The sequence below is a fragment of the Rissa tridactyla genome, chromosome 6, assembly GCF_028500815.1.
Source record: "Rissa tridactyla isolate bRisTri1 chromosome 6, bRisTri1.patW.cur.20221130, whole genome shotgun sequence".
NCBI lineage: Eukaryota > Metazoa > Chordata > Aves > Charadriiformes > Laridae > Rissa > Rissa tridactyla.
The window spans coordinates 29,961,489-29,979,981 of record NC_071471.1 but is presented as its reverse complement, the minus strand read 5'-3'; the positions used below and the strand labels follow the sequence as shown (position 1 = coordinate 29,979,981).

At 41.4% G+C, this 18,493-nt stretch overlaps 1 protein-coding gene across 2 annotated transcripts; it reads right to left on the bottom strand.

Moving 5' to 3' along the window:
- Positions 1-339: 339 nt before the first annotated feature.
- On the bottom strand, positions 340-14,939 carry FYTTD1 (forty-two-three domain containing 1). 2 transcript variants are annotated; one of them, XM_054206109.1, is made up of 9 exons: positions 14,764-14,939; positions 11,374-11,505; positions 8,162-8,307; positions 7,279-7,391; positions 6,327-6,396; positions 5,225-5,286; positions 4,286-4,360; positions 3,527-3,653; positions 340-2,439 (listed from the first exon to the last, which is right to left on the bottom strand). In XM_054206109.1, the coding sequence occupies exons 1-9, from the start codon at positions 14,864-14,866 to the stop codon at positions 2,344-2,346; spliced, it is 924 nt and encodes a 307-aa protein (XP_054062084.1). In that variant the 5' UTR covers positions 14,867-14,939; the 3' UTR covers positions 340-2,343. The 2 variants fall into 2 exon arrangements, with proteins under 2 accessions (XP_054062084.1, XP_054062083.1); XM_054206108.1 differs by having other exon boundaries at positions 6,327-6,423; positions 14,764-14,937.
- Positions 14,940-18,493: the final 3,554 nt, after the last annotated feature.

Here is an 18,493-nt window from a genome sequence, read left to right as displayed (position 1 = left end):
ACATGTCCCAGCAACACGCACGCCCGTGCGGATGAAGGGATCTGGTACCACAATCACACCCAGCCACTCAATTATGACAATGCTACTGAAAAAAATACATTAATAGCTGACACATCTAAATGCAAGTGAGCTTATCCAGTGCCACTCCAAGAAGTGCTTATTTTCAGGATGTTAAGCTGGGCAACAAATGCAAGCCCTCTTTAAATTAGGCTGCTTTTTGGTATATTCTTTCTTCAGAATGTTTAATAAGAATTTAATCATTAAGTACCCCTTGAAGGCTATCAGCAAATTCACATAACCAGTATATGCCCAGGTGGTTATAACAGGAACACGACAGTATGAAACCTGTAACTTTTTATTTAAAAAAAAAATTAACAGCTTCAGAATAGATCAAATGTAATAACTTCTCCAAAAAATACCAAAAGGTACAGTGTAAAGCATCTTCTCATTAAATACAAACTAGCATTTTTTGATGCATTGCATCAATGTTTTGCATCTATGTTGATGCAAAAGAATTTTTTTGTTGCATCCTGGCACATGGAAAATGTATACACTGAAACAGGATGGCTGACAACACTTTATCTACTCAAATTCTAACAGTGGGACATTTTTTCCAAAAAAATATTCCTACTAGTAATTAAAAAAACCCAAAACCCTTAACACCATTACATTTAGTTTTCTTCTGCTAAGGTGTATTTTTCAACATTAAAAATAAGGGTTTAAGTACTATATAGCATCAGGATGCACTCTGACTTTAAAACTGCTATACAAACAGAAGCCCTACTACTGTCAAATGCTCTTCAGTGTTGAAGTTCCCGGTAAATGCTAGTTAACTTGGAATTTGAGATAAAAATGCAAGGAAACCAACTCTTTAAGAAGTCAAATGTAAATTTTTCAAGAACAGTAAAAGGAATTAAACCCAATTCAAACACCATAAACATTTCTGGATGCAGCAAGCCAATCGCTTTTTTACCTGACTGTACCTAAACCTCATTGCTATAGAACAGTGTAACTGTACCTAAATCTCATTGCTATAGAACAATGTTAAGTTCCATCAGTTCCTGGTCTGGAAGCAATTCTGAACAAGTGCCTCAGTTTTAGGGATCACATAAATTCAGAGTGAGGATGCCCCGGTTGTCACCATGCCACAGATTCTGATGCGCAAAGCTAAGCGTAAACCAAGTGACCACACGCTCCTGCTTAATGCCTTACACGTGCCGGCAAACCGAGGGCTTTCCTCCAGCCACGTTCCCCAGTTTCAAGACTTCTGACCACTTCTGATCAGCTTCACATCTCACCTCTCTTTGGTATGTACAAACAAGTGCCATTAGATCTCTTGCCTCTGGCTATTTGTAAGAGGCAGAGAAAAACCCCTGGGGCAAGGTATGCAAGATGCAAATCCTGTGTCTGAGAGGGTAAGGAACTCTATCATACCACTGACTTCCTTGTGAACTGTTGTATTTATTCTTATGAAATTATTCAAAAATGTGAAGTTATTGCATTAAGTTTCTGAAAAAACTTACAAAAAGAAATAGAAAGCAAAAGTTTAAGAAAAAACAGGAGACAGACATACTCCATTTACAGGAGGATGATGAACTTGAGCTATTTGCAATATAAATTACTCTCATACTGCCTGTGCAGTATTCCTCCAGTATTAATCTGGACCACTTTTAAAGATAAGAGTAGAATAGTCTCCATCCAAATTACAGATTTTTGGGTCTCAGCTAACAGCTTTATTTGTGAAAGTGAAGATGCAAAACATTTAGTTTTCAAGAAAGGAAAAAAAAACCTGAACTTCAAAAGCACAAAGAAGTACAACCAATGCTCCCATGAAAAATGCCGCTACATCACTACCAAAGTATTCATGGACTGAGGCTCTGTGCCAAACTGCAGTCCAAAGGAAAGTTCATAGGCAGTCCCTAAAAAAACCCTAAAATGGGGTTGGTAATGAAACTCACAATCTTTACTATAACAGAGGGGTCAGAGAACAGATACTGAGCACTCCTAAAGAAACAAACAAAAAAACCCCAAAAACCTTTTAAAATTCATGTTTGTGTTCTGGTTGCAAGATGAACCAAAATCGGTGTTTGTCATTAGCTGGGCAACAGAATCTTTTCCGACCAGGTGATGGTGCCACTTGAGTGGATCAGCCTCCCCGCTTCCCCCCCCCCACAGGGCATGGTGCCTTTTACCATTCAAAGTAAAAGTAATAAAGATCGATAGCTCTGCCACCATCTTAGCAAGAAGTCTGGAGAATTTCAGTGACGTATGCTGTATTCTTCTGCCCACTTTTATCGCAGTTTCTTAGGTAGGTGGGATCAGTGCCCAAGTCCACCCGTCCAGTTAACCCACTGTTACAAAACGGCTTCCTTTGTTCTGAGACAGCGCTGTTCTTTGCTCCTTCAGGATTCCAAAACGTTCATTCAACGTCATCCCTGTCTGAAAAAGAAATTCATTTAACCATAAGCTTAAAAGATGCCAGGTTCATTTAATCAAAGTAATGGAGACAAGAATAATTTTTCCTCATTCTGCATCATCACTTCATAATTGCCTCGCTTAGATTAAAAAAAAAAAAAGGTTTAATTTGATTTCATCATTTCCCACACCATTCAAAAAACAGATTACACTATATATCAAGAGCTAGCATTTCTCGGAAATCATTAAAAATACATGGTACACGATGTCAAGACTGAAAATCAACTCAAAATATCGTAAGTTAAACTGAGGACAGACAGACTGATAAAGGGAACTTTCACTACACTCATTTCCCCACACAGATTCTATGCAACTTCAACAAGTGCAGCATTTAACAGTGTTAATGCAAGCTGCTTCCCAGTTCATGCAGCTGAGGCAGTAGACTGGAGTCTAGTCCAAAAGTTCCAATTAATTTTACAATATAGTAGTAGACTATTTTTGACATACTGCTTATTCATGGAAGGAAAAAATCCAGATCGATGCCCTGACCCCAGGTAGTTTTCTACAGCTGGCAGTAAGGAGCTGATTACAAGAACAGAATCTAACTCTGTCACCCTGTAAGAATTCTTTCACTGACAGCACTAAAATTCCTGCACCAAATTGCCTGTCTTCATGAAACTTTTGAAAAACTGCTCACTTTCAAGCCTTTACATCGTTACATTTATTTTTTTTCCTTAGATGCACAGCAAAAGTTGCCTTATAAATTCAGCTGTCAGGGTTCCACACAGGTTACACAACTGAAAGCCGTTCATCCCTGAATTACGCACACTTGCTGATTCAAGTACAGCAGGAACACCAGAAAGCTTTTAGAAATATTAAACAATTTAAGTCCCATTTAAAGCATGCGGGCATGCAAGACGTGAACTAGAGGAACAGGAACAATGAGTTTAGTTACTTGCTTGAAGTTACACAGCAAGTTAGTGGAAGAACTGGAAGTAGCCACCAGTTCCCTCTTTCTGTCACTAGTAAGCCTAGGAGCAAAGTGCATGATTCACAAGCTTTTATCTGACTTGAAACTACTTCCACAGTTAAGGAAAGAAACTGCATTTACCTGTTTTCCAACGCTATTAATATCAAACTGCAATGGAACCCCTTTGGGAATCTTCTTCTCTTCAGATTGGTCCCTCTTCATCAGAAATGGTGGCACAGGAGTACGAGTTAATCGTAATTTCTGTGAACTGTGAAAGAAGAATGTTACAAATGACAAAGTGAATATATGTTTTATGCAATAAAGCCTTAATGCTGATAGAGATATTAAATTTTCATTGAGACATTTGATCAGGCTGGTTGAATAGCTGGAGGGCACAAATTTGAGAAGGTAAACATCAGGCAGAACTACAAAAGGGTAGCATTTGCTTTTGTTATCAGACAGCAAGTGTCCCAACAGGAAGAGATCTTATCTTTTATCTCTCAATCCTACTGACAAACGCATAATTTGCAGTTAATTGTTCCCATAAATACAAAAAAAATATTGGCACAGTCTAGAAAAAAATAAAAATTGGTACAGTCTTCCTTACAGATAAAATGCTACTAATGAAAAAAGCTACTTGAGAGATTTTTAAAATAAAACACCTCATGAAACAACAGTACCATCAACTTCCCCAAGGCAAATATAGCAATGCTTTCTTTAAGCACAACTCTAGCAGTATCTTTAAAAATCAGGGAGGAACTATTACCATCACACATCAACTAGATGCTCATTCACTTTCATTAGATTGAGGAGGAAAAGAGCTGCAATACGGTCTGATCTGGAAGAGGTAAACAAGGTGAAAGTCTACTAGAACATTTCAGAACTTTTTTGAAAACTCACATTGGGGTTATGATGGCTCCTGGGTTGTCAATGGACACAGTCAGAATCCCTCCACTTGTGGTGGAAGTTCGCCATCTAGTTTGAAAACACAGAAATCACTTACAAAACCGTTGTAGAAATTTCAGTCAGGGTATCTTTAAAAGAATGTCCAAAACACTGGATAGTAAAGAATGTACAGACTACAGGACAGTATGAAGACCGCATGCAGTCAATCAATCTACAAGAAGTTTGGCTATTAATTCTCGTACCTTTTACATTATCAAAACCTATTCAGGTGAGTGCTAGATCACATGCTGGCAAGGTGTACCAGAACTACAGCACTGATTGAAATGTTTAAAATATTCAGTTTCCTTGCCATAAATGGAGACAAAATGGTCCTTAAAGCAAATCAAAGAAGTGACAGAATGCAGGTCTGCGGCACACGCTGCTTACATGGCATACGCTGCTTACGCAGCCTGCAGTGTTAAGAACAAACAAGTTGTGAAGAGCCTGACAGGCACAGAATGATACAGGAAGAATACATGGGCGGAGAGCTGAGTGTCCACCTTGTGTCCTGCCTTGCTTATTTCCAAACTGCTTCATAGGCTTATACGTGTATTAAGTAAAATTGAAATTACATCAAGAGCTCAGGAGAACACTGACATTTGCATTTTTCTTCCGGTCTATGCAGTATTCGTGAGTGGCAGAGATTAGTCTGATCCTCTAAAGCTACCGCCTTCCCCCTCATTCCTGCAAGCATCTTACGCAAACGAACTCCTCCTGGTTAAATTAGAAGTTAATTTAGGAAATAACTGAGGACAGGAGGAGGATCACTGTCACTCAGTTGATATGCCTACAGGGAAAAAACCAAAACCATTCAATTACCATAGCCAGGAAGCTAGAAACAAAGCGAGAATCATACGAGGCACCAAACTGAAGTTCTCCAAATTAAATACTTACTGACGAGTTCTCTTTACTGTCTGATTATCAAGATCATCTGTTGACTGCACTTGGGCCTGCACCTGAAAACACATCAATACAGACACTGGATTTGAATACTGTTTCAATTCCCATTGCAGCAGCTGGAAATACAGCAGTTCAAAACCAGAAGTTTAAAGCTGTTTGTACACTCTGCACAAACAGGGCTGTACTTCCAGGGGGACTTCAAAGACAACTATCTTATTACCTTTGTAAGACATTGGAAAGAAACTACTTTAAGAACACAAAATGATTTAAACAAAGTTAGCAACAATAAAGAGATGGAAACATTTTTGAGGACTATGTCAGCAACCATATCCTTTACCAAGCTACACAAAACGGTATCAGGCCAGCAAGAAAAACTTGGCTAGTTCCTAATCTGATCAATGTTAGCATACATAATATCCAATATGCTACTAAGTCCCACTGCTGTTTTAAAGGACTTTGGTTTTGGTTTTTTTTTTTTTGCTCCTGATTCTGTCTGTAATTCTGCAATCCATGTGTACGGAAGACAGAAGCTACCTACAGTGACAACAATGGCAGATGTAGAATGAGGGCATAAATGGAAACACCACTATCACTCGCTGCGCACTCTCTATTCTCTTAATCTTACTCAAAATAACTAAAAATCCTTACGTAACTAAAATAATAAATTAACTAAAATAAATAACCCCAAAATAACTAACCCCCCCCCCAACCCAAGCCAACACCATAATCAGTTTCTAAAACATGTTTCTGCTCTATCCTTCACCTGAAGGCAACTTTTGAAAGCTGCACAGTGTTTTTTAACATTTACTTCTAAAAAGGAAAAATTAATAGCTTGCAACTACCCTCAAACTCTGTGACAAGTTCCATGCCCCCCCGAACAGTCCAGCTACACTGGAACAGGAAGCAAGACTCAATGGGTTACAGTAATTGAAGAGGACATGTATATTTCCCTAGAAGAACCCATGTCTATTTCCCAGTCCACCTGAAATTTCTACTCAGATCTGGTATTTGAAGTTGATTCATTAATATCAGTGTTATAGGTTAGCTTAGAACCTGTGGCACAGTTTTGTTGTTGTTTTGAGTAATTTTTTATTACCTTCAGGCCCCTTCTAAACAGGAAAGTTGCTTGACGAGTGTCTTTCTGCTGATTTAGTTTATTTCCAATTCTGGCAAAAGTGGACGGCATGTTATTCCTGTAGTATTTATTAAAATACAGTTATCAAAGGCTCCACAGATAACATCTTAGAGAGACCACTATGGAAGTCAGGAAAGCACCCAATACATCCCTAAGGCCATCTGTAATGTTGCCTCTTTGAGGATGAACATTTCAGTTGCAATAAGCTTCTCATGTATTAGGAACAAAAAACATTACACGTAAATGGAGAAATCACTTCTGTTACATAGAAGCCTAGCACTCCTATATCACAGGACAGTACGATTATTAATTCTGCTTTTTACTTTGCTCAGTATCCTCCAGCACATTAAACATTGCTGATTAGATGCAAAAAAAAAAAAAGGAGCAGTCTTGATATGTATAAAGAAAGTTTGTTTACAGTTTCCACAGTAGAGTCACATAGTGGAAATTTTCATCATGGAGACCAGTTAAGATGCAGTTTGTAACAGACATGTTAATTCCAGCACAAATAAAACATGCAATAGCTTCAATGAAACTGAAGATGGCACCAGCTTCCACAAAGGCATTTTATTTGTAAAGTTCAGTAAACCATGGCTGTCACTTCAAAGATACTGAAATCCACATTGGCCACCTCCATATAGGCTGCCTATGACTTAAATGAAGGCAGAATACCAGGTGCTCACAAATAGAGGTACTTCCCAAGTGCTTTACACAGTAATAAATATCTGGCTTTGTATTGAGACCACGTTTGTCCCATGCTCAGCTTCCAGATTTGTAGAACTTCATACATGATAGTCTTGACCATATTACTATGGGCAATACCTACCATCTTTCCTTGGACTCAGTCCTGTCAAACAAGATTCACTATGGAAAGTTATCAAGAAGAGTTCAGAAATCAGAGTCATTATTTTACCTTCTGTTTAGCGGGGCAGGCCTCCTGAGGGCTGGAGCTTGTTTTCTCTGCATTTCAGATTGTCTCTGCAAGTTTGTTTTCTTTTTCAAAACTGGGTAATTCCGCTGTGCATTCTTAAAAAACAATAAATACATATAGTATATATGTATACTGCATACACACAAACACTTTTCCTTCAATTTCCATTTACAAACTGTGCGTAGAATACATTTGGCTTTGTCTACCTTTCACAGTCTAATTTGAAAATATCTTCTACGCTTTCATGAATTCTATATTCCCCCCATTACCAGGCAAAAAAAAACAATAATGCAGAGCTTAGCAGTTACTTTTTGATTACTGTATCTCCCTAAACTGACAAAACACATGGTCCGCCACCTCTTTAAAATTGCTCTTCTTCACAAATCCAAAAGCAATCCCTGTCCTACAATACTGAATGAGATGGAGCAGGCAACAATGCACTGCAAGAGTGCAGAAGAGTTAAGTATTTTGCAAAATCTTCCATTTTTGTAACAGACACATGCTTAACATCTGCATGTTGGTGGAGTCACTGATTTGTATCAAATCAATGCAAAGACAAGAAATTGCAGTAAGTGAGCTTTTCTTGCAAAAATACAGTAACTGCCTCCATACTTGCACAGAACATACTTCTGTACTTCAATTTTCATGACTTGCAACCCAATGAAGTGACTAAAAAAAAACCCTTTTCAAACCTAGTCATTAACCACCCCCCTCAAAATAAACCAAGACTCAGCTAACACATCCCCAATTTAACAAAAGGTTGTACCAGGTGTCTCCATTTCATATCTCAGTAGAGCTGTTCTGAAAACATTGTTTCATGTTTTTAATCCGTTCTTACATGAACCACTAGAATTGCATTAATTACCTTCTCGCTAAGTGGCTGTCTGTTCAGAGGACTAATTCCTTTGCGTGAACCCATTGCTTTCTTGGCTGCCAAGCCAGTTATAACACCATAAGAACGCTTCTTCCCTGCTATCTTCTTTCTGCGTCCCAAACGATTTTTACCATAACCTGCAACAAGCATGAAGAGTTCAATGATTCATATTGAAAGAAAAAGCTTACTGGTTTAAGATGCTATGCAGGCAACACAAGTTATTTGGCTGCACACTTCAAGCCTTAGAGCAGAAGCTATCACTACACTTCAAGACAATTCGGTCTTTCAGTTATTTTAGCCAGCCTGGCCCAAGCCTTAGCACAAGAATAATCAGTTTCTCATATAGATCACAGTTTTGCTCTAGCTCATTACACTAATTTCTGTTGAAAATTTGTTATTTGAGATGTCAACAGGGACAACTTACAGAGTCATAAAAAACAGGGACAACTTACAGAGTCATTCTGGCATAAAAAACAACCAAAATACTCTGAAATGTAACTTCATTAAGTGCTGAATAGCACAAAAGCAAACCAACAGCAGCAAAAAAGCCCCAGCTCCCCACCCATTCAGCAAACTTTAAATTACCAGTTTAATTCAAAGAAAAGAAAAAAAGCAACTTCAAAGATGATTTATTTAGATCAGCGGTTCCCAAGCCATGACCTAAGAAAAAAAGAATATAGCAATTGGCCCACAAAACCATATTAAACAGCATATGAATTACATCACATTTAAAGTGTTTTCAATTAGAAGTCTGCATGGCAGTCTGGACGACACTGAGAACTGAACGCAGACTTTGAATATAAAAGCCTTGTAAGTCTGAGGTCTGTAGTATAAACATCTGAAATCTCCAGTTACAAGGGTTTGGTTAACCCTGTCTGGAGCCATTTAGCCTCATGCTATGAATACAGATCGTGCTCCAGTTTTATCCCCAAGTATCATCCTCTTTAGAACCTCAGACTGCAAGATAAATTTAAGACTAAGGAGTCAGCTCTACAGCAACAGACACATCCAGCCTTGATGTAACTGATCCATAGCATTTGATCATAGCATCTGATCCATTGATAATAAATCTGTGCTTCTTCATGAGACAGGAGCCATCACATGAGGTAAGCCATCCATCAGAACACAGCTTAGATAAATTTGCCATGGAGAAACTGCTATGTACCCACATTTTGTGGATAGTTAGCAAATGCTATTCTTTTCAACTAGAAAAGCTGAGAAACAGGGTTACTTAGGCTGAAAGGGACCTCAGGAGCTCTCTGGACCAACGTCTGCTCAAATAAATAACAACCTCAAAGTTCGCTGCCCAGGGTTTTGTGCAGCTGCATTCTGTGTATCACCAAGGACAACTTTTATTTAAATGAACAATGTTCTTCTCTCTGTTTCTCCCCTCAAAAGCTCAAAAGAGTCCCAGCTCAAGTTCCTTGCTTCTTGCCAGAGAGTTTGGCAGCCTCTTCTAAAACTGCAACAAATTGAATGCTGTTGATTATTTGTGGTTTCTGTAGCTGTCCACAAATAACAGAGGATTTGCTACTTATCAGAATAACTTCAAGGGCAACGAAGCAGCAACAAATCCATTGGTCATAAGCTACTAATAACTAGAATGGTCAGAAGAACTATTTAATGATAACTTCTGCTCAAAAAACAATATAGAAGAGGTTTGCCTTCAATGGGAGAAAACGTACGGAGTTGTGTAAGAAGGAGCAGTTAAAGCTATTTACAACATTTCAATGTCATGAATCTGTCAATTTTGCAAAAACAATGTTTGCTTTTTCCTAGAACAAGGGCAGGCAAGGAGAGAAGGTTCCAAGAAAGAAAATTAACTGCCAAGACAGTTGTATTTAGAGTTTTATATTTCCTCCTAAAACTCTGAGTTCTAATACTTGCTTCTTTTATGCCCTTTGGATCATAAACAATTGCAATTGACAACTGCAGTCACAAATGGAAGCCTACATGTTTGACAATCTACAATTTAAATTCACTTGCTCTTTCACCTACACAAACATTCTTATACTTGGGGTTGACTGATGTAAAATATTTCCCTGCACTGTCACTATTTACTGAAGACGCACAACTTAAGTAACACTGCTATGTTGGCCTGTATAAAAAGCAAAACTCCTCTGAGCCCTGAGCAACATGACATCCCACTGATCCCCAAAGACATTTGTGTCTAAGATGCTATGAGCTGCTGCTACAACAAATATTAAGCAATGACAAAGATAAAATGCGGATCACCATGAATACAACAGACAGATGTGTATTTGTTTTAAATGAATGCTGCTAAACAAGAAATTGCATGTTTTAACTTAAACACTGCATTAGCGTAGGCTGAGGTGGTAAGCTTTCTGATTAGATGGTATTTTTCCGTATTTTGATAATCCAGTGCTAAAAAGGTACTTTTCTAAAATTAAACATAAGCAAAACCAATTTATACTTCAAGCAGATGCTGGCCATGCACTGGACTAAAACCTGGGAATCATTTTACAATATGACTCCTATTTATCAAAAAAACAACAAACCCTGACAGTTACTCAGTAAAGCTGAGTGCACTTTTCCTCTCTTCACTCCCTGCCTGTACGATTTTTTTCCCCACTTTTGCATTCCACTGAAAAACATTGGCTTATAAAGGCTGACATGGTGCTTCCTTTGCATCCCAAGGTCTTAACAAGAAGAGCCAACTCAGACACTCTGCATTATCCATTTATAAATCCCAGCAGTAGCATTACGGCCTGCAATAACAGCTATTTTGGGGAGGCCTGCTAGGAGAATTCTACCTAGCAAATATAAATATGCTGGCTCTTTTGCACAAAGCTTTGAGCTCTGGCAAGGCCTGCACAGTTCTTAATATACAGGCTTTGGCATAAGTGCTCTTTCTATCCATCTATGAGAAGGGACAAAACACAATTTTCAAAATTAAAATAAAAAAAAAATAAATCAGAAAGCAAGCCAATCCTTCCTTGGGTAAACTAGACTCCAACAAGCACCTAAGCTCCCCAACACATCAATGATTTTCTCACACTGAACTAGAAACAAAATCAAACATAAATGGATCACAAAGAACTGAATTATAAAGAAAACTGCATCTGACGCTATTTAAAAGACACCTGAATTGACCATGCCAATCCATACATTTTCATTAGGTTAGATTTCAGCAGCAAAAAAAATAAATATTGTGCAGTGCCCATTACGTTTGACTCACACACCTTTCTGCTGTTGGATTCCCCACTTGGAGCCAGGTGTCCTGAACTGTCGAGTTCGATTCTGCTGCAGCCCTCTTTTTATTTTCGGGGAATACTGTTTTCTCTCTTCTTTCTTGTTCAGTTTAATTATATCATCTGTAAGCAGAAAATAAAAAAGAAAGATTTAACACATTACAGACATATTCCAGTTCTGAAGAAAAGAACCCTAGCAAGTTGGTGTCATGGGAAACAGAGCAGTTAATCTTGCAAAGCCAGCACATACAAGCTAAGGTTCCAGAAATCTCTCTATAAAATATCCGGTCCCTGTTAGTCTTACAGTACTTCATTTATAATATAATGCCCTAGCAAAAGAGCAGCACTTGCATACATCCAGAACATCCAAGAGACTTGAAAGATTCTGCCCAGCGTGAAATTTTAAACTGAATGACTACATTAGTTTTTGTATACCATTAAAGAGAAGGTAACCCCACCACTACCAGACTTTGCAGATTCCAGACAAAATGGCAATTCAAGCCTTAGTTCTTTCATCCTAAATTATTTAAGAAAAATCACACAGAAAGAACTCAGCCTATCAGTTATATTCATGTATTCATGGAGGTTGAGGTGATGGGAAAAAAGCAAGCAAGACTTCCCTCCCCAGGTATCTGCAATCCAAAGTAAGTATCTTCTCTATTTTCTGGTGAAACAATGTTGAACAAATTATTAATCAGTTTAAGAATATGTGTAAGATAATAAACTGCTGAAAAGTGAACAGTAGCTCCGTCAAGTGCAAATCATGACACACCACTTTGATTTCCTTCACTGATCTGGTAGCTGGCTCAGCAGATAAGAGTAAAGCACCAGATATAGCATGCTTTTATTTGACTGTTAGCTTGTTTACAAAAACACCATAAAGGAAAATGTTAAATTATGTTTATTACACTTAAATCAGGAGAGCACAACTGATAAAAATGTTATGTTTCAACAGAGAGCTATCACAAACACATGGACATCATTTTTTGAGTTGGGGAGGGATGGGTAAGAACAGAGAACAGTGTAACAAAAAAAAAGAAATTAAAAAAAATCACAACATTGTTATCCAATGCTTTGTATTCTGCTGAAGTAAAGCTATGAGGAAATCAGCTTACTTTGCTGCAAAAATGTTTGAATACTCAGGGAAAAAAAAAAAAATCTATCAGGTAAGCAATACTGATACGGGTCACTCAGGGTTTGATTCCTATAAAATCTTCTTTATCAAAGGGATCATACCTGGAGCAAGGATTCCCAAACTATCCTTTTTATACAAAAAGGAAACCAAAGCCACTTCAAAATGATATACAGGTCCAAAATAGTAGAAACGACCACAGACAACAGCAGCAATCAACCAGGAGCATTATTTGAACTTAGCACCACTAATAAAATGTATGTTCAACAAAAACTAAAACTTCCAAAATTGTTAGAGCAGAATACGTAATTCCACGCAATGGCTGCTTCCATTTTTATGTACCTGCAATACAAGACCACCACCTTCAGAGAGCATGGATCCTTGCTTCACAGTTCCTCTGCTCCATCTTAAATCCCATTTTTTGCAAGTCAGCTGTTGCTGCACATAAGGTTACAAGTTTTTAAAGAACCTTAAGTGCAGCTATTCTCTTACTTGGGGAAATTGAGGAGATCTGGAACTTTAGGCATTTGTCAGCTGAGACACTGAAGCATTCTCCTATCTTGCCTGAGACCAGAGCTCAAACCTACAGCTAGAACAGCAGAACAATGTGGGAACATTATCAAACTGGAAGCTTAGCTTCAGAGGAGTTGCACATAACACACAAGCAACAAAATTATGTTTAAAACATTAAGATCCAGATCTTAAGATTTCCTAGATCAACGTTGTGTCAATTTTTTTGATATCATGACAGATGTGGGACTGCATCTTATCTTTGTTGACACCAGACCACACAACTTTAACTTAGGGACAGTAGGTATGGATCACACTGTTGTGCAAATTACCCTTGCAACTAAACAGGCTAAGGCACACGCCCACTCACAACAGCTTCTTAAACAAAACATCAACATGACACCACTACAGTCCTTTGCAATTTGCTATTAGTCAACATCTAGGACATATAGTAGTCGCTAAGTGAAAGGTTAATTTGGACGAGTAACAAACATTAAAATATATGAAAAGAGAACTAGCCACTCAGAAACAATAACTCTATTAATCTTGGTAGCCTTGGAAACAAAGATCCAGTGTGCTATACTATAACTAAAAATAGATTTATAGATTTATATGAATAATACTCCATATTCAGAAAACTCTAAACCATCATTTCACAAGTTTTCTCCACTGCCAAAACAAAGAACTCCACTGGATCACTTACAGAAGGAAAAATCCTCTTATTCTAAGGTGGTCCAGAAAGGTGAGTCTACCAGTAACATTCTAGTTCACATTGTGTTTTCACTTTTTGAAGCAAGTCTCCTGATAATACCTACCTACCATACTCTGGTAGCATCACAGAGCAATCTTCGAGTGTACAAAACCATTTTTTTTTTTTTTTGGATAAAACTAAACTGGGAGATGCACTCCAGGAACACACCAAATGTGTCCCCAGCTGTTAAGGGAACTCAGCAAAAAGCACCAGAACAGAACTACTCTGAGATACCTCTCTGAAATATATATAGCGCGGACATCAGATATACTTGAGAAACACAGCTCTGCAGATCTGTAATGAGACTGTGCAACTTCCTGACACACACAACCAATGGGAGAACAGGGGAGACAGGGTAGATTGTCACAGGAAACTACGTGTTAGACACAGCATCACGCTGCTCTGACTGGTAAAGTACTGCAGAGGAGTTACAACAGAGACTTGCCATTACCAACTTCCACACCTAGAAAGAAAAAAAAAGCAAGGCCGGCTGAGCAGCAACCTAACAACCCCGCCTCTGCAATTACGAGCCCCGCGACTCTCCCCCAGGGCCACCCGGCAAAGGGCCCGGGCACCGCGGGCCTGACTGGTGCCAAACGCACCAGCGCCCCAGTCTTCGGCCTGGTCCGGTCACCCAGATGTAACAAAGGGGACCTACACCGCTGAGCCCGGCTCCTCCCTAGCTAGGGACAGCGAACCCCGGGGCCCAGACCCCTGGGAGCCCCGCTGCTCCCACGGATACAGCCGGGCCTCGCCTCCGGTCCCCGCCACGACGGGCCCACAGGCCCCCCGAAGCCACCTCGCCTTCCGCCCCCCGCTGCGCTCTCGCTGTGGTAGGGTCCTGCCCCCCCTTGGTTCCGCCCGCGCCGGTGCCCGGCAAAGCCCGTTGGTTCGTTCCGCCCCACCCCCCCGGGCCCCAGCGCTTGGTTCAGCCCGCGCCCCCCCACCCTCTCCCCCTACAGCGGCGGGCCCCGGCTGCGCTCCTCACCGAGGGACATGTCGATCTTCTCCAGGCTGTCGCTGCTGCCGTTCCGGGTCCCCGCCGTAGCCGAGGAGGCCGAAAGCGGCGCCGCAGCCCCGAACCCGCTCATGGCTGCCCGCAGGACCACCGCCGCCTCCCCTCGCCGCCTCAGCCAGCGGCCGGCGGGCTGTGCGCATGCGCAGGGTGCAGCCGCGCGTGCGCAGCAGCCCCGAACTACCGCAGGGGGCCGGCAGCTCGTGCATGCGCAATAACCGCGCTCCCACCCCCTCCCGCCCGGGAACTGGCGCAGCGCCCCCTGCCGACCGGGAGGAGCGGGTACAGGGCGCCTCCAGCTCTTGGTCAGAACCCCGTGATTGAGAAATCGAGGAGAGAAATTAACTACTCGGGTTTTTTTGAACAAGGAATCTAGTAAAGCCATTTTTTTTACCCCATGCTGCTTTGCAATATGACCAAAGGACAGCTCGTGTTGGGACAGCTCTGCACTCAGGCTCCAGGGACTAGTGTTGCCATCGCCCTTGGGCAGGAATAAATATTTCCATACGCACGACCTTCCTTGCGGTAGGAATGCTCCCACATTTCATTAACTGCCCACGCACTCCATATGCTCATTTGCTAAAATAAATACTGTGTCACAGGACATCTCTTCGGCTTGTGAGAGATATTCCCTTTGAGCAGGAGGAGCTCGTGACAGCAGTGTGGGAGGCTGAGTTCCATCCCATTTTCTTCTCCATCTTCTCCAAGTTCAGACATGGAGTCCTGGAGCCACAGATATGATAATTTATGCATTTCCCACCAGATGACAAGTGGGATTTGATGACAAGTGGGAGTTCAGGTTCTTAAAGTCAGGCTATGTTTCTAAAGGGAAGCTGCTATTGCCAGATGACCAATAAATACTAGTATCAGAGGTGTCAAATAAAAAACATATTTTTTTAAAACACCTATAACCAAATTCCTGTGATGCTGTAGGGTGCAGCTCCATCTGGTGACTATGTCACACTGATAAACAAAGGCTCCGTTTACCCCAAACAAATATGCTAACTGCAGAGGCGGCAGATGCTGCCTGCCCTTGTGACAGGTGGAAGTTGGAAAAAATCCAGATTGTGCCACATCCGTGGGTTGCGTTTATTACCCAGGCAGGACACCCGCTGCCTGCTGCTCAGCACAACAGAAAACCAGGCAAAGGTTCTGCTCCTGAAGAGTATAGTTTTCTTCTGCTTCCAAAATGGCTGAAAACGCCGTGGGGATCCTGGGGGCAACCACGCAAACATCAGCCCTTGTTTTTCTGCTGGCTCTCTGGGTTGTGCCCGCACCGAGCCCTGGGACAACAGTTCCATGTGGCATTGACAGTTTTAAGAACTCGCACTTTAACTGTGTGAAGCCCTGTAGGACTGCATCCCTGCTGAGTTTGTGTCCACCACAAGAAGACGGTATGCCTAAAGCACCCACAGACTGTATTAAATTCTGGGGCTGGTTCCTTCCAGGGCCTTTCCCAGGCTCTTCCTCAGCACCAGTGGGATCCTCACAAAAACGAGACTTCATGGCTTGGCTGCCCAGAAACCCCTGTTGTTATGGTACATCACGGGGGAACTGCAGCCTAGATGTTACCTGCTGAACGTCCTGGCTGAAATTCCTGGGAGGAGGTGTTAAAATTCCCAAGCAGAAACCAGTCCCAAAGAATCAGGTACTAAACACATTCACAGATTCAAAACCAGAGGGGACCGTCCAGTCCACACTGTACATCATGAGCCGTGGACTATCACACCTGCACTGATCCCAGAAACTGGCGAGCTATCCATGTGCATCTTCCAAAGGAGGTCGCTGCTTCCTGAGGGGCTCAGGCACTACCCCTATTAAAAACAGCTTCTTATTCCTAACATTAAATTGTCTGGCAACCACCAAAACCTTCCAATTGTGCCTTCTCTGTGAGGTACTTTTAATGAGTAAAGAAATACATTGAGTCAATAACTGACTTTATGTCACCCAAACCTTCCCCAAACAGCTATCAGGTCTGTGACATCCCAAATTCTGCTACTGTTCGGCAAAAGGATACGTATATTTGTATATTCATGCATTTAAAATTGTTGACGGCTGTTGGCACTCCTCAGATTCTACACTGGAGGATTAATCTCCACTTTAGTCTCAGCACAGAAGCTCACACATCTGTGTGTGACTGTAGGCTCTGTGTGATCAGGCTTATTTTTGATGGAATGATTTTTCATATGCTCTCTAAACTGACGTTGGCATTGACAATAGTTAAGTAAAGAGTGTCTATAAATAACATATGCAAAACAACATAGTGAAGCAGGGGAAAAGGAGAGATTTTTCTGAAAAAAAGCAATTTAAAAAATCACTGTTAAGCAACATCCAGGCTATTTCTGACTTGTGGAGCTAGAAGAATCTTGTAATTCCTGATTTACGAGCTAAATTAGATCTGTCAGCTTCATCTGCATGTTGCATTTCACCAGGCGTGATCATCTAACAATGATGACAATAGCCTTGATGACTCGATTTTCTCCAATATTTTTATTGTGAGAGTTAACACACAGTCTAATGCCCTGATACCAAACATGCCATGTACACTCAGTATTTTCAACTCATGGAATCCGCGATGTAGGCTCCATGCAAGAAAATCTCTGCCTGCCTGACAACCGTGCTGGAAGTTGTTGGTCCGCACTTGTATACGATTACTAGGATGTATGGGTAGTCCTAGTCTCTTAATTAAGTGCCTTCTGAAAAACATTTTGTTGTTGTTATTAAGAATAGCAGTAGAGCACCCTGCTCCCCCAAATGCTGCTGCAGTACTGTACTGGTAAAATAAACCACATAGAAAGTGTCAGGTCAAGGGGTGTGTCTTCATGTATACAGCATAGGTGAGCAGCATATATTTATCATTGAAAGTAACATTATAGTAAGTTTCCACCACATAAGTGACTACCTTTCATTTCTGAGGCATCAAACAACCCTGGAGTCATATCTGGGCTTTGTCTCCTGTAATAATTTGTCACCGACTGCTCTGACAGCAGATGCATCACTTTTTCCAAGTTTCATTTCAATGCTCTTCAGTGGAAAGTACATACAACTCTGCAATATTTTTCACATCTTCTTGCCACATCTGGCAATAGAAGAAACCTCTTTCCATCTCTCTGTCTCTGCTGGTACTTTTAGAGCATGACCTGCCTCTCAGGGACACACTTTTTTGGGGCGGTTTTTTTTTTTTTTGACATTGCAATTTTCTCACCATCTCCGAAGTGGGATTTGGTAAGCACTTATCTCAGTTAGCGATCACTATGGCTTTATACTGTGGTGCAGCCGAGCTCCGGTGCAGTAACCCGACTGGCAACTCACCTTTTGCACACTGAGAAGACCGCGTCCCTTAGGGGCCATAACAGTAATTATATGGCCCTACAGCAGCCAAAGACACACACGGTGTGTTTGTACCCACAGGGCTGGAGGAGGCGGCAGCTGGGCCCGCCTGCCTCGCCCACGCCTGACAGGAACCCTGAGTGCCCGTCGCTCCCTTCTCACCTCGTCATACAGGGCGAGGACACCCGCTCTCCGAAAGGCGGCGAGAGAGCTGTCGCGATAGCGGAAGGGCGGGAAACTGAGGCGAAACACTTCTCATGACGGCCGGCCCCCGCCTCAGCGCGGCCGACGCGCGGTGCATGCCGGGAGATGTAGTTCGGGGCGGGGCAGGGCGGGGCGCGGCGCGCGCTCGCCCCCACGTGACGGCGGCGGC

Bases quoted from the DNA above. Each gene is read 5' to 3' on its own strand.
- FYTTD1 (XM_054206108.1), bottom strand. From the start codon at position 14,866: ATGAGCGGGTTCGGGGCTGCGGCGCCGCTTTCGGCCTCCTCGGCTACG. The intron at 6,424-7,278 runs GTAAAATAATGA...TAAATACTACAG, and splicing joins CCTGCCCCGCTAAACAGAAG to GAATAACATGCCGTCCACTT. The intron at 2,440-3,526 runs GTAAATGCAGTT...TTTCTTTTTCAG, and splicing joins TTAATAGCGTTGGAAAACAG to ACAGGGATGACGTTGAATGA.